The sequence below is a fragment of the Diachasmimorpha longicaudata genome, chromosome 15 (genome assembly GCF_034640455.1).
Source record: "Diachasmimorpha longicaudata isolate KC_UGA_2023 chromosome 15, iyDiaLong2, whole genome shotgun sequence".
Taxonomy (NCBI): domain Eukaryota; kingdom Metazoa; phylum Arthropoda; class Insecta; order Hymenoptera; family Braconidae; genus Diachasmimorpha; species Diachasmimorpha longicaudata.
The window spans coordinates 5,762,204-5,784,449 of record NC_087239.1 but is presented as its reverse complement, the minus strand read 5'-3'; the positions used below and the strand labels follow the sequence as shown (position 1 = coordinate 5,784,449).

The following is a 22,246-nucleotide window of genomic DNA, read 5'->3' as shown; positions in this document are numbered from 1 at the left end:
CTCAGCGACTTATTACCGGTGCCATCTAATCGTTTTCGTGGGATCTCCTGTAGCACATTTATACCACCAACTGTTATCTACAACTGCTCCACTCCGGCTGTATATTTTTTACTATTACTCACTTTTTATTGGTGTTATCTCTGTGTAGAAACACACTTCAAGAGCAATCACTTCAGTCATTTGGGTTTATTTATATTTCTTCATCTGAGGTTTATTGAGGCTTTGCGGAGCTTTGGATTGTTTATCGAGTATAATAACTGGGTTATCGGGAGATTAGTGATGAAGGTGGTCACCTGATGCGGTAGAATAATTAGATCGCTCGACGGATAGAAAACATGGAAAAGTGACATCAAGTTCTCGGAAAAATCATCACAACTGAGACCATTAGACGCTCCTCAGAGGCGAGGAATGTTCAATTAAGAAGATAATACTGGAATTTTCATTGAAACCTAAATGATATATAAATGATTTTGTGATAGAATTTACTAATGAACATCGCTATCACATGTTATTCTGCCCCACGTCGACGAGACTGCAGAAATATCCACTATCTCTTCATTTATTCCGAGAATTTTCAAACGACAATTTTCATCAACATCGTCTCCCCCTCTTTCCCCCCATTATTTACCAAAAATCCCGAAATAAATCCAATTTCCAACTTTCCCGATCCAAATTTCCAATAAAAACACTCTGCACTCGGGGTCTTGGGAGCCCAGACTCAAGTAATTTCGCTATTACCCCTAATCTCCTGATACGATAATCTCCCACCTCTCACCTCTACCCCTCCCCCTCGACCCCATCACCCATCCACACGTGCTGAAGCCCGGACTTAACGTTAATCTCGATACCCGAAGCTCAGCACGCACCGCTCGACGGGGTTGCAGTCCGTATATGATCAGCCATGTGTTTCAATGCATGTTCATACATTGACGCCTCGACGTATGAAGGGGTGGCTACCGTCAGTGAAGGGGGGGGGGGGTGGAGAGGGATGGGTATGTGTGTAGTTAACACGAGAGGGCAAAGCGAAACACACGGTCGAACGCCCCGTGGTTGCCATTACGAGGTATAAGTGGATGCGCCACATCACACATTCGGGATTCATTCTCACTCTAGAAAGAGACGTTGAATATGCAGAAAATACCTGAATGTGTGTGAGAGGGTTGGAGGGGGTGGGGGGTTGGGTTGAATGTCGGTACAGCAGAACGAGAGAGTTGGCTATTTCGAGTTTAGTGGCGGTTGCGTTGCCGCTTCACTCCCACAGCTGCCTCAGCCCCCTTCGGCCGGGACCCCCCAGGGCCCCCCTCAACTGCCTCGTCGGCCTCGCGGGGCGCCCGAGGGAATGGGGGGGGAGGCTGGGGCGGGTCATTGCCGGTGCTGCGGTTCTAGATGGTGTGGGCAGTGGATAGTGAGCACGCGGTTCTCCTGGCTGTCGAGGTCATAACCACTGGACGCTCTGATGGTCAGCCAGTCAGCCAAGCTGGATATACCAGTGCTAATAAACGTCAGGAGACTAGATAAAACTTTGACCTGTGACTGGAGTCGTTATCTAGGAGGAAAATACGTTGTTTAGGGGCAGGGGGATGAAAGAAATGAGCTTTTGGGGGGGGGGGGTGTGCTGGTGTTGGGGGGTTAATTGAGTCGTGTCACTGAATTTTGGGGCAGTGGGACTTGATGGGGTTTTGAGGGGATGTGATGAAAGGGCGGAGGACATTTCAGGGTCCAAAGGGAATTTGGGTCATTCCGGGTTGCAATGAGACGCGAATTTTACAGGTCGGGTTTGAACAGCCCATGAATATTCGGGGGGTTAATAATTTCAGAATCGAACGACAGCGCGACTGTTAAGTGCAGTCTATTTTACCCGAGGACATCGGTGCGTTCAGTCACTGCGTTGAATTTATGATTTCAATGATTCTACTCGAATTGATGATTTGTGGAATGTTTGAAAAAATGGAATTCAAATGACTGCTCGTTAGAGCGATGGATTTTATGAGCGGGGAACGGTTTGCGGAGGATTTTTAATTACGATTATTTTGAATAAATAAATAGCCAAGACTGGAAGAATTGGAAATAATGGGGGTGGAATTGTTTTTGGAAATTTCTACTTCATTTTATGAATTTTATTGACTGCAAATGACTGTGTTTGTCCGGTAATGAACAACTGGATGATTCAATTTGCGATATTTAAACCGAGATATTTCGTGAAATTAATGAATAAACTTACTTTCACTGAGAATTTATTTTTTAATAGATTGAATTTTCAAATATATGAATATTAAAAATTTTGCCAAAGCCAAATTTTGTCAGAGACAATTTATTTTTCAAATGTTTTTTTTTGATTGAAGATTTATGGAATGAAAATGTGTATTGGAGACCCACTTCTCTCTATCCACTTGCCCTGTATTTACAACGACCCCAGTCAAAAAATTCGTCGATGCAGAGCGCGTGCTAACATGTTTACATAAAAAACTGCGTACATACGTGATGTTTCATCACTCTGACTGCCAGCCAAAACACAAGACTCCAACGTTTGAAGTTTTTAAATTTGCTTTGCGCTTTGACTCACCAAGGCGATAAAACTGGTTCCACAAAACTGAATAAACAATGGCAGTCCCCCGAGTTGACATGTATTAAATTTCCCCCAAATAAACGAATGCTAAAATTGTTAAAAAAAATTTCATGAAAATAAAATAACATTTCACCGCACCCCCTGCACTCCCACCACCGATTCCGATATTTTTCTCCCCCACACAGAGAGAAAAAAATGATTTTTCCCAGATATCCATTTGCTTCAGAGAAATATTTATTCTTCCAAAATTGTATTTCTCCGGTCTGTCACTGCCAAGCGGGACCGACTGATATTTAAATTACGATAATTTAATTACTCTATCAGATGAGTATTTTCCACGTGACCCTGAATGACCTCCATTAATAATTATTAGTTTTTCTAGATTTATAATAATTTTAATGGACCAATTTCGATGCATTAATTATTCCAAGACTTCCCCCAAAGTCATAAACACCCCGATCTTGTCCTAAAACAATATAATTGCGGCAACCCACCCCTAATCCCACCTGTCCCAGACCCCCCTCTCAGAACTCAAGCGAATATCTCCCAAAAATAATTTTTCCTCCCCCACCCAGACCCCCCAAAACCTCCCACCCCCTACCCACCCTCTCCCACATCCACCTTCATCATCCCCCGCCACATCCATCCCCAAACATTGTAAACTTGAATATCAACTATTGTATCACCCCAGTACCCAGCAATGGTCTACGGTTATAAGCCATTACCCCCCCATTCACCCCTCCCCGAGAAACTCTTGTGGCCCAGACACTCCACTGTTTCATTGGTACATAGGGAAGAGACCAGGGTGGCAGATAACACAGCAGGATGACACCGAGGCTCTTTGGTGTACTAGAGGGTACGTGGATTGGTGGAGTGGCCCCAGAGAAGTGGAGAGTGGCAAACGCCTACAGACACACGACAGTGTGGCAGTAGCCTTTAACCCACCTCCACCCCCCCCCCTCGTCACCCTATTCTCATATACATAACCCATCTGTACATAGTTGCACACCTTACACCCAACACAAATACACCGGGAACACGTTTCAAGCCACAGTGGTACGTCCATAACTGCAGTCTCTCAGTGCATTAGGACTGGGTTACGACAGTAAATTTTCACTACCGCGCGGATGTTCTAATGGCCGGGAATGCAGTTGGTTTCAGTGCCCCCCTCCCCCTGCCCCTCAACGTTGAGTAGTGCCAGCTTTAGTCTCCCTCACTCCCGTGTACATTCACCATCTACATATATATACCCGACGACCATTTACTTTCCTCGTTCATTCCCTGTTCTCGTCTATCGTATTCTCTCTCATTCAGACAAGTAAGTTGTTCGCGGTTACGCGGTGAAAATGCCGGTGCCACCGCGTCCAGGATCCCTTTAATATCGTCCAAGCATCCCTCACACTCCCTCCACCCTTCTCACCCCTTCAACGATCCACGATGAGTCCACCAATTTAAATGTACATCTACTCTATCTGTGCAGTTAACCCTTACGCCTACATAAAGGAGAACGCTCCTCCATCAAATTTTCCTCCACTTGGGGTGGGGTTGAATGGTTGAGGGGTGGCAGGAGGGGGACTATGAGGTGGAGGAGAGAATTCTCACTACTCTCGGCTCGGCTATCTTACTCTCTTCATGGAATACTCATCCATTCGTGACTGCTCGACCGTGCAAATGTGGTGGGCCGAAGGAGAATCAGTAAGTAGGGGGGCGGAGTTTTGTGGGCAAGGTTGTAAGCACATGAAAGCCGGCTTTCTCAATCCCCTGTGTTACCATCAAATTCAATTTTGCTCGGTGGTAAATATTTTTTGACTTCGATGTTTTTGGGCGAAGCGAATTTTTTATTTATTTCGGATTCACGGAATTTTCAAGGGGGTTGAACCGAACGGGCGAGAGAATTGGGGTGGTGTGGGGTGGGAGCTTTCAGGTCAATTATTGTGTGAGAAGTGATAAGGGAGGAATGTGTTCATGAATGGGGTAGGTATTTACTCCCCCGTCGACTCATCCACCTCTCGCCCCGGTGGAGGAAAAAATCCCGAGATTTTTCTCAAAGACATGTACCGAGGTGTCAGCACATATGTCAAGAATTCCCCTCCTCCCCCCCTTACCGCCCCTCGAGAATTTCTCCCACCTCTGGTATTTTGACATACCCCACCGATATGATACGGAAAACAGACGGACTTTGTTATACGATAATGCCGAGTAAAAAAGCGCTCTCTGATGAGTTCGAGACACCATGACAAAGGGGTGGGAGTGGGGGGGGGGGATAGGGTATGAAGTTGGAGTTGAGAGGGATGCACATAGGGGAATGTGCTCTTGAGCTTTGTTTTTCTCCGACGTTCGAGGAGGTTTAAAGGAGTGGGAGACTGGCTATAGGTCAAAGCCGGTGGGGGCCCGAGGGGGTCCGGCCGGTGCGGCCCGGTGATGCCGGGGGGGGGGGGGGGGTGGAGAGTGAGGGGGCTGAAAAGAGTAAAGGAAGAGCCGTATGTGGCCAATAGTTTTGCTTCCAGTGTGTGGTAGTGATGGCGCGGCGAGAATATTTCCTCTGTTCGTTGTACTGTGAATTTTGTCCGCGCGGACTCGATGTTCACACGTCTCACTGATATAACCAGATACACAAGCTCACTCGTGATTGGTCATTTCTCCATCACCATTGGTTGTTTTTAAAAGCAACCGATGGTATACGTAGGAGAGAGGGCGGTCTTACTTAAGAACATCGTTGGGTTATTCGATAAGTTGAATTATTCTCGGCTGTCATTGGTTGTTTCCAGTCCGCGCGGACTCGTCGACAAACTCACGGTGAGAGGGGTGAATAAGGGGATTGTATGGGCGATGGGAGAGGGGCGGAGGGAGGGGGGGGGGGCAACTATATTTACCCTACGGTAAGGTCGTCGTCGGGGTGGAAAACGCTCAAATGGGGTGGTTTAACGCGAACCTCGGTGCCAGAAGGACTCATGAGCTTCGCCTACTTCTACTGTATCCCCCTTTCCTGACCCCCCCCCTCTTCACCCCCTCTCGTTCTACCGACCCCTTCTTCACTGGTTCTCTGTTAACCCCTCGTCGACCCACACCATTTGACAAGGGGTTGGCGGGAGGGAGGGAGGGGAGCCCAGCGACGTTTCCATCTCACTTCCTCTTGAAATTCTCTCTTCTCTCCCCCCCCCCACCCGCCCTCCTTTACGGCTTCACCCTAACCCCTCTGACTCCACTAACCGTAGCACCGAAACAACGTAACGACGAGCGAAATTAGGTAATTCGGGCTCGTAATAATGCGAGCCCCGCCCGGTAATGAATCGCGCCCGTGCAATGTGGAAATTAGGGGCTGCTGACCTTATACCCGCACTGTCTTGTTCACTACTTCATTCTACATATAGAACGGTAGTGACTTCCGCTTGCACTTTCTTGCGTCATGACAATGTTTGTCGGTTGTTGGTTTTTTTTTATCAGTCTGAATAAATTCCTGGGAACAGTCGATGAAGTTCATCACGTTCCAGTTTCCATGGAATAGGAAAGAACTTTGTAATTGAAAATCCGAACTTTACGATGAAATCAAAATGTCGTAAATTCCCTTGAGTTGATAGACTAACTCGTGCATTAAGTGCGGTATTATTCTCGGAATACATTGCATCGATGTTTTCATCCTCTTGAGAGATTGCAAGAACTCCGTGTCGTCACCGGGGGGTCCGAGGCATTGGCCCTCCACCCACCCAATACTGGAGTACTCACCGGAGTCCGGATACTTTCAGTGGAAGTATCTCCCGAAAAACGATTGTAAAAACCACCCCGAAGGAATCCAAATCCCCCTTTTATTTCGATATTACCCCCGCCCTCGACGTCTTTCTCGTGTACGAATATACATCACCTCGAATCCCCGTCACCGAAAAATCCGAAACACCCCTGATCGTGGGGGACCAGCAGTGGGGCGACAGGGGGAGGGGGGTCGAAGCGTTATTAAATTGAAATCGATCGAGAAGTGCTGTAGAAAGGATAACGAGCTGTGCCAGCAGGGCTCACACAGAGAGGGTGGACGAGAAAGCGCAGAGGAAAAAAGCAATTTCCTCGTTTAGCAAAGGAAGAGCGAAAACGATGAAAAAAAAAAGGGAAAATAGTCGAGTGAAGGGGCGAGTATCCCTCCCTGGGAAAGAATATATTCAAAAAAAGAAATAACAGCGGAGGATGGTTTGAGCACCTCTGTTGCGTGTACGTGTGGCGGGAGGAGTGTCTTGTCGTTCCGCTTTTTTCCATCCTCGTCCTACCCTACTACATCCACACCACTTTTTTTTTCCACCCCCTCTGGTACACAGAGGAAAAGAGAGGGCTTCGGTAAAAAAAAACAAAATTCCACCCCCCACATCCGGATCACACAGTGCATGAGAGTGCAGCGCTCTCTGCACGACCACCGACCAAACTTTTTATCCTCGCAATCCCCCTCCGGCCACCCTCACACCCCCTTCTGACGCCCAATGGGGGTCCCTCTTGCCCGCCAACCCAGCTACATAACCTCTCTTGGCGTGCGCTGTTCTCTCCGTTTCCCCATTTTATCATCCCCCTTTCCACCCCCCCTCACCTTTTTTTCTTCTCTGAATCTCATCCCTCCCACCCCCCTTCGCGCTTCTGGTTGCGCCCCCAAAAAAAGTTTATCGCAAAATGGCTGCCCGTATTTACGTGATTCAGGGGCGGAGGCTTTTTCCACCACCCCGTGAAAGGTGGATGGGTGTAGTGACGGTGGTGCAGCCCCGCGGAACGACCCAACTGCCGCGAGAGCTTTTGCATAATAAAACAGCCAACGTTCGCCTCTGCATACTCTACTCAACTTCCCCTACGCTCCTTTTTTCCTCTTCGTTCTCTCTATAGCGTCCCTCCTCCCTTTCCGCCCACGAGGTCTTTTTTTTTTACCCTATTTCTGTCTTTTATCCTCGGCTGGTGGAGCTATTGGCAAAGTTTGAGCTCGTATATCTGTATATGGCGACGAATTTAACAAAGACAGCACCGTAAATTCGTATAGTCGAGGGGCTTTTTTTTTCTATTGTCGACTGCATAGCGCTAACGATCAAGTGACAACTTTGGAATTTATTTTTATGCTCGTGGGGACTCTGTCGGCTAGAATTTTTTCGGGGGTGAGTCGGGGGACGCGAGAGGATTTGCGAGTGGGAGAAATCATCTTGGGGGTGTGGGGTGGATCAGTATAATTTTATTTGAAATCAGTCGGACGATTTGACAGGAAATTTTTGAAAAATTATTCGAGGCGGGAACTTCAAATCGTGTGCGTCGTGTGAGGACGCAGCCCATTTGTTAATAAAAAATTCCAAACAGACCAAAAACTGTAGCCACCAAAGCTCGACAATATTGGAAATAAAATTTCCCCGAATCTAAATTTTTTTTCAGTTTATCTCTCACTTCTTTTGCATCTGGAATGTTATTATGGTTTTTGTTTCCCCCGGATTTCTTTTATTGTCATTCGACCCTTCATTTCACCGCGCGGATAGGTGACTATATACATAATGTACGCAAGAGGAGAAACCGTCTCATCCTCTCCAGCCATTTCCATTCCACTAAAACCTCTCGTCTCTTCTCTCACCTCTGCCCTCCGAAGAAAGACTCTTATTTCCCTAAAATCTCGAGGGATTTCTCGAGGGGGATCTCGCACTTCCCTCCAGGGATATTATGAGATTGCGAGAAGTTTTCACTCTCGCGTTCAAATCCCACCCTCTTCCCATCCACCCCTCTATTTAATTTTTTTTTTCGTCGAGTCCTCCACATTCAACTTCACCCCGTGTGGAGCCCTATGAGGGTGAAGGCGAGCGTTAAAAAAATTTCAGAAAATTTTTTTCTCCCAGGCGGCCAGCGATTACCAATCGATACGATAATTTTTACCCAAAAAATTCCTCTCCATCTGGACAATCTCACTGCCCCTCTAAAGAAACCCCGTCAATCATCCCCTAAATTTCAATTTTTTCCGCAAAGTCCGAAGTGAAATGGATCAATCTATCTAATGAAATTGATATCAATATATACGTAACACAGACATACTGAAAGAGGGTATAAACGAGACCGCAAATGCCTGGTATATAACGTTATCCGGTTGATAGCCGTTTTGGTTCTCCACAGCACGAATATACACCGTACAGCATCCACCCCCTAACCCCTACCCCTCACCCTCTGTTCAGCAACGGTACATAACACTGCTGGCGCGCTGAAACTTTCAGTAATTACTGTAATTAGTCCAATTAACGGAGTCGGTGGAGCGCGCGCGCCAACGCTGCCGTTTCGATCCTTTTTCTTCGCCCCGTTATACATCACTCACTCCCCACCCATTTCTCCCATCTACACCGAAAACTCACCCCCTCGGGCTCACCGCCACTCGTAAACTCCAGTCTCTCGCAATTCCACGGGAATATCAAGGGAAATGGAAAGGCGTTAAAGAGAGAGGCGTTACGTAGATCCTTGGGTACAAGGGTGAAGGTGTTGGAGAGGTACCTTGTACCACGCACATTCGAGTGAAAAGTACTCTTATACTCACTTACACCCTCACGACGCGACAAAACTTATTCGAAATGCTACTGTTGGGGGAGTGTGTTTGGGATTTGTGTTTTACGGAATGACGGGGTTTATATTCTGGGTAGATTTGCACCTCAGACTCGTGTGCCATTGCGTGTATTGGGGGGTGTATACACTCGGTTGTTTGGGGGATGAGGGGGAGGATCGTAGATTTTGATAGGGCTGATGAATAAATTATAGGGTTGAGGTGTCCCGGTTGCCGGCGGTACAACGCGTGTTTTTTCACATAAAAAATATTGTCTAACGCTCGATGATGATTAAATCGTTCTAAATCATTATTACGGCCTCCTAAACTGCGCAGTCCGGCCAATTAAAATTTTTTCATTACCTTATACCTCGGAGAATTATCAATTCCGTCCCTCGCATCTGAAGAATTCACTGTCACATCACAATTCACCGTAACTGGAATTTATCTCTTTCACTTTTCACTGAATCACTGACTTTCATTCGTCCACAACTTTCCTCACTAATAACCAAAATAATTACTCAAACCACATTTCACTCGCGAGAAATTCCCGTAACCATTGAAATTAAAATTTTATCACTGATGACATTAAATTTATTTCACTACAAAATTTACTGAAATCAACTTTGGTGTGGTTGTGCGGGGTTATTTTAATCACAATCTTTTGCACTTTTTTTTTTCTTTTTCATTCATCTCATTCACAATCTTCTCCATTTCCCGTTCCCACTTTTTTCTCCCTTGTTCCGCCCACATGACGCTGTCTGCAAAAAATAAGAATAGAGAAGGATAAAATAAGAAAAAGAATATATACATTGGGGGTGGAGAAGGAGGATCTGAAGGACGAGTAAGAAGTTTAAAAAGGGAAGGCGAAGAAAAAAAGGGCAACGAGCCCAGACCTGTGGGATGAAAAGAGCTGAATAACTTCGGGATAAAAGCGGAATAAATCTTTTTATTATCCCTACTCTAATACACGCTTATACTCCAGCCTTCCATCTTTCACAAACTCTCTGTTACCCACCCCTAGCCCCACCCCTCACCCATCACCCCCATACACCCTTGATAGACGTATATATTCTAGGTACCTAACCTGACCTAATCTTCTCATCCGACGGAAGCTCTAGTATATGCACTCATTTCTTCCCTTTTCATTTCATTCTTTTAGTTCCTCGGTTGCACACCCTCGAGACGACCCTCTCGTCTGGACCCTGGCCCTCCTCACAGTACCTCTTCAGAATATAATTAAAATACTCAGGCGCACAACGTTGGGGATACTTTCTAATTATACTGAAGTGCCTGTAGACTTTTATAATCAAGGAAAAATATTTTTCTTTCACCAGAAATGAGGGAAAAAAAAAATCATAAAATGCATTTAGATTATACGTTGGTGAAGATTTTAGCGAGAATGATTCCACGAAATTTGAATGGATAAAATTTTTACGGGGGCGGTTTTATATTCAGTAGTCATGAGTGAGAAATAATGAATTGGAAAATGGGGTTGACGGGTTTTATCGTGTTCCGGGGGAAGATAATTTTTTAATTATCAAAGTCAAATGTTTGGGCAATCAAAATATGACTCAACCTCCTCCACCTGTCCTCATTACCATCGATATTTATCTGCTTTTAATAGCAATAAATAATCGAATTCCCCGGGAAAATTTAAAAAAATTGTTACACATTCGTCTCGACGTTGATAGAAACAAAAAAAAAATCGGGAATCGAACCCGAGCCACCCTTACCAACTGAGTTACCCGACACCACCGAAATTCACCCTCAAAGTCACCAAAAAAAGCCTCCCTAACCTCCTTTCGACGTCAAATAATTCGACGAGAGTCAGAATTAGAGAAAGAATTTCCGCTTTAGCGCAGCCGGGAATCGAACCCATGTCTCCCAGTACCGCGCCGGCTCCCACCACCAACAGCTACCGGAATAGCTCATGGCAAGTATGAAACGACTCCAAGATCAAAGGGGTGGCAAATGGTGAAAAGACAGGTCTGAATAGTGCATAGTATGATTTTATGTATACGAAAAAGACACGGTTGGGTGAGCGTAACTGCACAAGGCGTGAATATCTCGGCAAGGGAAGAGAGGAAATGGGAAGAAGATGATGAGATGAGGGGTGAGACAAGTGTATAGTACTCGAGAAAGTGAGAATATACATATCTCCATGGTATAACCTAGGGCTTTGGTGCTTTTACTGGGTCTCTCGTTGCAGTTTCCACCGTCGTTTCTACACCTATACCATTTTACTGTCATCACCAGGGCTTTCTATTTCCAAACATGGCCACTGTACCGTTACCACGACACTGGGTACATATATAACAAAAGCTTGAGGCTGTGTCTGATGCGATATATGGACTTTTGACGAGAACTTCCCCTCCCTCTTGGTAACGTGGGGGAGGGGGCTACTCTGAATGGAGACATTTTTTTAATTAAATGGAAGGGGGAGGAAGGGGCGAAATAATCTTGTGGGGGAAGGACGAATGGAATATTTAATTTGGAGGGTAATTTATTTCGAGTATTGGCCGAATCTGTTTGTCTGGGGGATTTGCGAAGAAAAAATTTTTGTATTTGTCTGTTGTCGGTGTTGTGGGGTCCGGGAGGGGCATGTGGGGGTTTAAAATAGTTATTGTAATAGCCATGAAGATAAACTCAATTCTAGTGGTCTGTTTCGAGGAAAATTCGCAGTGGGAACTACATTTTTTAATAAATTGTTTTGAAAAATTGTCGACGTCGACTCAGACTTTCGCAGATCTTCAGTTAAACATTTTGTCATTTGAAATTTAATGGAAAAATCTGGAAAATTCAGAGTGGTCAGTCGCGGAATAATTGATTAAATTGACGATCAGAAAATTCCTACCGAACCGTCCATGAAATTTCAATTTTCTTTCAACATTGTAACTGATTTACCATCGCGGTTATATGTTCTCGTTCAATCGTTTCTCATGTTCATAAAAATAATTGCATTCCTTCATCTTCAATATTTCCTCTCCCCTGAAAAAAAAATCCTCCGCCATAAACCCAAAAATAGGAATAACAAGAAAATAAAGACAGCGTGAGTGAGGAGGTGAATTTCGTCAATAAACCATTCGCATTTAATCGTTTCCACGTTTTACGGTTAAGTTCAGGAAGGCTTGAAAACGTCGGGTGTTTGCCATTTCAACGGCTAGGGCGTGCGGTTCGTAAACGGCGGAACCATAAAACCGTTGCTGGGTTACGACTTACGAGGTGAAAGAGAGAAAAGGAAGAAGAAAGATGAAAAGAATTGTCCTCATCTACATCAACCCCCGCATTTCCCATAAATATGTTTCACCACAAAAATAGCTGAGACTACAGCATTAACGTTTATCACGTGATTTTCGTGGAAAGTGATTACAAAATACTGCTGTGCTTGAATTATTTCAGCATTCACATTATGTATGTACGTTGTATATTAAACTTCTCGAGTGTACCTACAAGAAATAATTACTCGTGTGTGTTAGAACTAGAACGATCTACCGAGCGCACGAGACCAACGAGAGAGTTAATCCGCGCACTGGTATACAGGGGGTTTCAAACTATTAGCCTGGGTTACTTGTTAGCTCTCTCGGGCTGATTACCCTATTATCCCTGGTTTATCTCCGATCATAATACCTCGTATGCCATTACACCGATCAGGAAATGAATTGATGGTAATACGGTAATAGTTATTTGAGTTAAAGTGGACGAGAGAAATTCATATTCATTTTAAACTATTGAAACTCCTCGATTTTTTTATTGGCTATGGAAATTACCCGGACGATAATCATCGGGAGAGGAGTAAAACGTAATGTCAGGTTCCCCCTGAAATTCACCGGAATTGTTTTATCCAGGTGAACGCGGAAATTCAACGGACTCCAACGTGCAATTACATTTACAATATTTATAATGACAGAACACCCCGCGCACCCCCACTACTGCCCTATTAGTCTATTAATTTTCCGAGTGATTTTAAAAGTCTCCATTTTCCCCCCGAGATATCACATCTCGCAATTTCGCTCCACCCGACGCCATTTAAACCCCGTAATCCCCGTGTAATCCCCAAGTGTACGTTTGATATCGAGTTCACATAAGGTCTCCCGGAATTCTCCCTCTTTCAATACTTCATCAATGGCCCCGTCATCCCCCTACACCCCTTTCGCCGTTCATGTCCCAGGGTCCATCCGTCACGAGGATTGAAATAAACAAACACGCATTGGGAGCAATATCCCCGCTCGGTCAATATTTGGTCGACGGTTAGTCGACTCGACTCTGCTCCTCCCTTTCAGCCTCCTCCCCCCCCCCACTGCCCCTTTCCACCCCCTAGCAATTTCCCAGTCTTTGCTGAGGCACCCAGAGGGCTCAGTTTAGAATAGAAGGAATCGGTGAGAGAGGGAGTGAGAGGGAGGGAAAAGTAAACGGGAATGCAAACGCCACGTTTACATTTACGTGTTTGCCAAGCAACTCAAATATTTCGTGGCTCCACGATCACGAGCTCCTCCTTCAACCTCCTATTCTCCCCTCCCCCCCCCCTCACCCTCTCCACCATTACGTGGTATTACTTCGTATGCGGCTATGTATATTTACTTAATTCTGAACGTTTGAGTGCCTTATACACGGCACAGACAAGAGATTAGAGTGACGCGGGACTCACAATAATGTGTTGTGCATGTGGGTAAACACGAATATTCGTGAATCCACTGGCTCAGTATTTTTTCTCTTCACATGTACACCCTGCGTCGCCTGAATTTTCCAAAAATTCTCCCACTGTCCCTCCAAACGCTGCAAAACACCCCACTCGCCCTCACCGACCAGCACTAAAATTCAAAAATCCCCTCTCCCCCATACCAAAGATAGTTTGCAGATGTCATCCACCGGAATAGCTATCGATTCATTTATTCAGAAGTACTTAGATGACCTCTGGGTCAATCACCCCCGATATCTCATCGGCCGAGGTCTGGGACTCGAGCACAGCGACCAGAATATCAAGACAATGACATTCGTAATTCATCCATAGACTCGTTCCTCCAATACTCCCGCCATTACTTTTACAACGATGATAACCGAACATTTTTTTTTTTTTCACCACTGAATCCCCTTTCAGTGAACATTTCGTGAATTATTTCTCCGAGCTTTCTCCCATCCCATCCCCTCTCCCCCCCCCCCCTTTGCCCCTGCCTCGCTGTCTATTTATTTTCCTTTTCATTTGCCCCCGGAGCTTTTTCACATTTACCCCTGATATTTTCTCACCAACACGAAAGCCCCCTCATCCTATATACTACAATTTTCTTTTCTGTATACACTCCGTGGAATTGTATCCGAGCAATGCCACCATCTACGTCACCCATACACCTATGCATTATCCCATGGAACAAAGAACCCACCGTGCAAGCGCCTCCGGCGTTAATATTTTAAACACACCTTTTTCTCCCTCCTCCTCCCCCCGGTCCCTCAGAGCCCATCCACCCCCGTTATCCCCTCGTCTACCCCGGGAGCTTCACCGTTATATCCTCTCGTTTTATCCCACCCACCGTATCCCGTCTTCTTCTCGTCCTTTTACACGTACATCCTCCCTCCACCCCTTTACCCATCCCCTTCTAACCACTGTCGCACTTCTATTGCCAAACTTACTGCTCGTATAAACCGCCGGGTGGCTGTCTACCCCCGGTGCTTGTGAGAAAGGATACGTTTTGCAAAGCAAATTAAGTGTGCAGTTTTGTGGAAGTGAGTCGAAGTTTCAAGTTCCATCGAAATTAAGAAGACAATAATGGGGATGATTTAAAATTCACGGGGATTAATAATGAAACAGTGGGTTTTTTAAGGTGGGGGATCAAGTACCAAAATTTTTGGAAATGCTGGAGGAAAAATTGATAAAAAATATCAAATTTTCAGAGTTCCAGTCCTCCAACTCCATCTAGACTATTTTTCTCGTCATTTGGAAAATTCCATGAACGATTCAGTCGATGGAAAATTTTACAAGACAAGAAAATTTTGGAAATGTGTGGGAGTATTGAAATACCGTCATTCAAATAGTCGATTGTAATAAACAATCGGTGGAGGATGCTAGTTGTGCTCTTGTCAGTGTTGCTAGGCACATCGCCTCGATCGCCATCTCGTCCTGACACCTCACTCCTGTTCATGAGACAGCTCTGATGGTCCTGGCACCAGATCCACATGGTCTGGCATCCCAGAGCCATCTTGGTTTCGATCCTAAGAACAAAACCTCTCTTGTCCCCCAGGAAAAATGCCCCCACACCCCATTTCCCATAATATCTCCAGCTGAAAGATGAAAGATCACGCTAACGACATCTCATAAACAGACAATGTCTTTAACCCTCACTTACAGATCATCAAATCGTCTCCCTGCGGCACAACTTGGTCTCAGGTACAGGGTGAAACAGTAGTATATGAGTGGCCAGTTTGCTGTATCCTGTTGTACTCCACAGGCGACCACTTGATTACGTCAGTTAGGTGAGTAGCAGCTCAATTCTGGCTATGAAGCCACCAGTGCACTACAACGACTGTTCTACAATCCTTCGTCCTTTGCCCCTCGCTTATCCTGAGGATGGCCTACCAAAGCCAGTGGCAAGCTTCTCACCCAACCCCATCTCAGTGCATAAACGAAGCTATTTCCACATAACCACTGTCTCACTCTCTCCCACAAACCCTATCACACACCACTCAGTCGAGAATATGCTTCTGTGTATTGCTGGGAGTATCCGTGCAGTTTATACCTCAAAGTCGTAGAGTTGCAATGGCTTGTAGAGGCACCTAAACGCAATTAGCCGCGAGTGAATATCGATTATCTCAACTGCTATTGAGCAAGACAATCAGAACTTACGTACAGAATCCTGTACGTGATGTATGGATTCTGGATAAATTATGCGATTAGTACGTTATTTTATGGAACGTAAAGTTAATAGTTTAGTGGTGTTTCTGAGCTGTGGAAAAGCAATTTATTTATGAACACAAATAACGGTCTGTTAATGATAAAGAGAAAAGAGTGTCGTAAACATTGAATTTTATTTTCAATTGTGAAATGACTTCTACCAGTTTTATACCTTTGATTGTTGTTATTTCTCATCCCGATAAAAATTCCGCAAAATTGGCACCAACATTTGTTGACAGATTCTCAACAATCACCGCCATGTCCCTTCAATTAAAATTATTTGTTCTGCACCCCCGAGCTACAAAATAATCCATTAATTTTCTCACCGCTCGTCGATAAAATCATCCCCCCGCTCCCCAAAATTTTATACGATTCGTGACAATCTCATTCAATTTCAACTCATCGTAAGACTCCAGTAGTAAATAGAGTCTGGATTTTCACAAGACCTTACTCCAACCACAGTACTAAACCCAACAAACTCCATCCCCCTCAACTCGATGAGATTAATGGAAATTAAATTGAGACCGTACGACGAACCTCAGTACCATCGGCACAAACTTCATTCTCAGGCTGGAAAATGTAATAGGGCATTTCAGGAGTGACTGTACAGCAAAATCCATCTCTCTCCCTGAGAATGCACCCCCTCATCCCCCACCCCTCGTTGCTGCGCAGCTTCAGCACGAAAGTAATGAAGTGGCAACACGGCGTCGCCGGAGGGTTGAGAATGGGGGTGAGATTGATATCCCGGAGTCACGTCGGGGCTGCACAAGGTGTCGAGAAGGGATGGCGGAGGGTAAAAGACGTGAGGGGATTGAAAACGCTTTCGCGGTCGTTGCGAGAGCTTCTCCTCCCTTATTTCCTTCCCCATTTGCCAGCCTCCTTCTTTCCACTAGGCAGCCCCTTCTCACCCTTATCAAACACATTCTCACTGGTCTCTTCGTTTTCTCATTGGCGTTATCCCCCCGCTGCTACCCTCGTAAAACTCTCGGCTATTAGACAGATTGAGGAGTTCATGAAACATCGGATTATTCGGTAATTCCTGGTGCAAATATGGCGTTTCATCGCAACTATTTCAGGATTAAATTATGGGGGTTTTCACCCATCGAATGGGGATTTTTTTCTTCGAACAATTGATTCACGAAATTTATTCATTTGTGGGGATTTATCGAAGGGTTCGCTCACGCGTTAATGCAGAATTTATTTTTAATTAAAAAACATCCCCTCGATCATCACAATTTTCAATGTTGTTCACGTCTTAAAATCGGGTGGTACGTGAATAGTCGTTGTCGGAAATTGAGACGCTTTCGTCTTCGCGTGAAAAGTTTACATCTCGAAACTCGAATAACGAGGGATGATGAATATGTACATGATCCGAGAATAATACCCCCCGATACCATCGCACGATTGCACGAATGTTTATGATAGTTCGATCCTCTTCCTGACCGTTTAACTCGCCGGGGTGGGAGGGGTGATATTCCGAAATTACCACGTCCAGATATAACATCGCGTGTTGAACGAGACACACAATCTAATACCATGACTCCCTCACATGTCGACTCCTATCTAACTAAATTCTAATTAACCGAGCTCTGTAGCTCGTGTCGAGGTATTTGCTTCCTTTGGGGTAATCACTTCAACGGCAGTGCCGTAGTACCTACAAGTCTCAGCTAAATTCTATCATCGTGAGACTTCTCTAATGTCTTCCACATCATGTTGTCCGGATGAGGGCTAAAGTCAATCCACCCCTTTCCTCCTGGCACCTGGGACTCGCAGAAAATTCAAAAATATTCCTAATTAAAAATCGATCGTCACTTCGGGGATGGGAATCCCCCATAAAAAAAATCCCAAACACTTTCCCTCAAAACTCGGCCGCTCTACCACCCCAACCCCCTCCAAAAAAACATTACCCACCTCCCCCACAATTACCCACCACTGGATCCCCATTTTACCCCACCTAAATTCATCATTCCATCGCATATTCGTATTATACCCCTGTTTCCACGAAGTTAACTGAACTCCCTTCGCAATATTGAAATATTCATCCCTCACTCGAGCAATATCTCTACACTCCAAAGACACGGAAAAGACCATCTGCCTCTCCGCACACCGGAAGCAGTGAAGGCTATGCCTCAACAATATATTCCACATAAGAAGTACATGGTATCTTAGGAATGTGCGACACCATCAGCCTAGGGAAGACCTTCCCCTAGAATAGACATCAGATTGCATTCGTCATATGCAGGGGGTGGAAGTCCGTTGGATTTGCATGTTATTTCAAATTCTGAGACTTCGGGGAGCCGCAGACTTTGACTCGGAGAATGTAGACATCCGGGTGGAGAAGGATTCTCATATGTGGTGGGCTTGGATGATAAGGGGAGTCACTGAGGGGAGGGGAGGGGGGTCACGGCCTGTCACCCTTCGCTGTGTATTTACGAACACAGCGTATGAAGGCACCTGTATTATGCATGAGAAGGTTGCACATAATGTCTGAAAATAGTTGGTCGTGTGCCAAGGGAAAGCTCGAGTGGTTCGAGGGGGTGGGTGGGGAGGTGAGGGGGGGGGCGCCTATTGCTCTCACTAGTGGTATATGTTTTGAAAGGAATTCACGAGGTCCGGGACAGATTGAAACGGGGGTGAGTTGAGGTGAAAGAGGAAGAGGAACTCTCTCACCACGGACAAACATGCATTCACTCGTGGTGGATGGGTATGTGTGTATAACATGTTGACAAGTGAGCAAAATTGTAGGGGAAAGGGGTGAGGACGAGGGAGGGATGGGGTATATCATTTTCTTTGACCTCCACGTGCACTCAACGAATATGGATAGAGAATACACGTATTATAATGGTTGGTAGCGTGATATAAACTGGTTGGTACTCAGCTGGTGGCTGATATTTCATTCGGTAATTGAGTTGGGGGGGTGGTTATGCTTGGCAGGGACACGAGTGAGAGCATCTCTAAATATCAATTGTCGATGAATTTTACATCATTTCGGGGGAAATAGATGGAATATTATTGGATGGGAGAATTTATGGGTATCAGTTGAGAATTGGAGTATTCGGAGTTCATAACCTGAATAATTTATCCGATTTCGGTGGAGATGACGTCAAAATTTGATTGATTTGGTCATACCAGGAGGGGGGAGGGGGGTGGGGGTGAGACAGGAGACGGGAGACTAGTAAGAAGAACTGGAAAATCTCGAGTTGATAAATTCTCGTGTCGGAAACTCTCGAAAAAATTTGAGTTTGTGCCCATCGCTGAAGCTGAAGTGAGATAATTAATTGCAGGGGACAGAAGAATCGAGTGGTCAGACCCTATCAATAGTCCCAATGGGCAATATTTACGATTACCACTGGTGCCTCACGCCCCTCCATACAACCGAAGAATCCTGTTAATTTCTGAGAGGGTATTAGCAAGTAATTCCCTCAAATTCTCACCTCCCCCTCTCATTCACCCATTAAACCCCTGTTTTCGTTTCAGTTTTATAAAACTTTATGGTGTCCATGGGGCAAAAACCGAGTGGTTACCTAGGGATAACTAATTTGGGTCGAGGCCTGACTTTCCTTTTTCGAGGGTTTCAGGTACAAAGTAGAAAAGCAGAAGAGGGGGGAGGGAAAAAGGTCTTTGGAGATTCTAGGAAGTGATAAATGGGGCCCTCTCGTCGTATTCATTCATGGTATTTCGACCAGGACAGAGGGGACTCTTGTACACAAGTAAAATGCGATAAGAGATTCAGAGCAAACTCGAGAATTAGTGGAATTTATTCAGGGTCAGGAGGAATCCCGTGCATAAAGCATTCGCTTCTTCTCATTTCATTTAATCTTTATCGTCCTCTTTTTTTTTTTATCCGGCGAAGACGTCTGGCGACAGTCAACAATCGTTTTGAGAAATTCGAGACGCCAAGTAGTTTCCCTCTCCCTCTCACAGACGCTAAAAAGTGATTACAAAAAGCGCCAGGGGGAGCGACAAAATATTCTCTGAACGAATTATATTCCCCGAAGTTGTCAGTCCCAGCGGATGATTAACGATTATAAAATAGAACGGACGTGGTATAAGTAGGTTTTTCATTCGCATTCAATTTGGCGAAAGTGCTGGAGCAGACTCGCTATGTCGACCGGTAAATCTGTTGGCCCTTTTTTTTTTTTTACTCTCTCTTTTCTTCTCTTATTTGACAAGTATCTCCCTGTCTATTTATTTCTCGCTTTCTGTCTACACCCCTCTTGGAAACCCTTCGACTACAGCTTTTGTGCGATGAGTGTGTGCTTCTGTTCTTCGGAATTTACAGGCGTTCACCGAATCGTTCTTTTTCCTTCCATTCTTTTTTTTTGCTATTCATCTCCCCCTCCCCTTCCCCCTACCACCCTTGTGTAGAATATCCCATTATCAGAATTTAAATTTGTTCCAAGAGCTTGAGCATTTCAATTAGGGAATTTTATTTCAGGGGTAAAACTGAATCAATCGATCACAGGGGGGTGACTCATATTTATTCATCAATTGACTAAATTGCCTGATTGGTTATTCATTTTTGGGGGTAATGGTGGACCATTACACGGTGAGAATAACGTGTATTGGGAATTTTACACGTGAAAATATTACAAAAAAAAAATACACTGGGAAACAGGAATGTAAGACAAGGGTCCTAGAGGACCCAGGGGTAGCCCAGGGGAGAGAACTTGGGTTTTTGACCTGTGGAGAGTCAACACCTCCACAATGACTTCAGCACAATCTTAAAAAATCGTCTGCTTTCGTAGATGAAAATGCCGCAGGGAAAATCACGAGTTCCCTCTGTTTCGCGTCGGTTTTTATCCCCGGGGCGAGACATTAGGGCATACCCACTATCATATTTTGATTTGGGGATATATTCTACATGGTGTGTGCAACTCGTTGGAGTATGCAGACTCGATCGAGCGTAGAAAGCGAGAAAATCGTGGGCGCGGCACGCAATCACCGCCATAATCTCGCGGCTCGACGGTTCACGAGGGCTACCCCTCTGGTACAATAATAATGCAATAACAGAGGGGCTGACTATTTTGTATATGCGCCCGCGCACACCCAATATCACCTCGGTCAGTGTATGGAGTTACTGGTCCATGTGTACCAGTGGTTGTATCGTTTTGCCGTATAATGCTCGCGTCGAGGGTTTCACATAGGCCATTTCACTCACAATCTATTTCAACGAATTTTCAGTTGTTTTAAATGCACCCGACAGCTTTATTCGATTGTCCCGTGAATGTTATTTAATACTGTGAATCGAAAAATTTCCGGGATAAACTGATTTTTTTTTTCAATCAATAGAAAAAATACTATTTGAAATTTATGAAAAGGGACGAGGACTTTCGCAACTCATTGGAGTATTCACTGGCCTCCTCAAACAAGAAATTAATTAATTTAAATTTATTGAGTTAGTTTTTTCCCGGATGTTTGACTCTCATCGCAAAAAAAACCCTCCCCCCCACCCCATCACTCCCCGCAATCACAACCGCCTTGCACTCGTACGTTAAAATCACATACAATTTCCCGTGTCATGCACTGCCCGTCCCTCAGCCCTTCACAGCATAATAAATCATTTCGCGGAATGAAATCAACCGGAAGCAACTTTTGTATTCGATCAATGATTGACGTTCGTCATTGACCAGTATATTTTTACAATTATCACCCTGTAATTTAATTCCACATGCTCATTCTCACCGTCAAATTGAAATAAACTCGGAAAAGAACAAATACCACAGGGCAACCAATTACAAATAATGAAAATAAATAACTGATAAATAACTGTACAACGGACACCGGGGAATGAGTGACACGTAGGAGACATGGAAGCTCGCCGCGGCATTGAATAAGGGTCCGTATAATTACTAATAGCCCTCCCAGGGCAATTACAATTTCCCCCTCAGCCGGAGGGGGTGCACAGCGGTTTCTCTACGAAACGATCAAAGGAAGGCACATCGGTCTGACGCGTCTGAGCGTCTCTTTGAAATCGACAGCAAATGGAAACGTGCGTGAGTGGAACGATAGATGTACGGCATCCGCATACGATCGTATCGATACTGCGGTTTATCATGTGCAAGAGATCGAAATCAATCGTTCCATCAGCGCATCCTCCCCTCACCGCTCCATTTTTCTTTTATTATTTACCTTGTCTTAACCCCGATCGGTAGCTTGCACCTTCTCAACACGTGCACAATAACCTCTCGCATGCGCATATGGATTCGCTCAAATGGAAAATGTCAATACAAGAGATGAGAAGAAAAAAAAAATGTTGAAAAACACGAGAAAGAAT

At 45.0% G+C, this 22,246-nt stretch overlaps 1 protein-coding gene across 1 annotated transcript in view; it reads right to left on the bottom strand.

Annotated features, from left to right (window-relative positions):
- Positions 1–22,246, bottom strand: part of LOC135169661 (uncharacterized) — a 54,836-nt gene that overhangs the window by 19,370 nt on the left and 13,220 nt on the right. The window contains exons 3-6 of the mRNA XM_064134846.1: positions 15,922–16,267; positions 15,425–15,851; positions 15,100–15,359; positions 9,450–9,847 (exon numbers count right to left, since the gene is read on the bottom strand). Coding sequence (XP_063990916.1) covers positions 9,741–9,847; positions 15,100–15,277 — 285 coding nt within the window. The 5' untranslated portion in view covers positions 15,278–15,359; positions 15,425–15,851; positions 15,922–16,267 and the 3' untranslated portion in view covers positions 9,450–9,740. The remainder of the gene's footprint in view (positions 1–9,449; positions 9,848–15,099; positions 15,360–15,424; positions 15,852–15,921; positions 16,268–22,246) is intronic.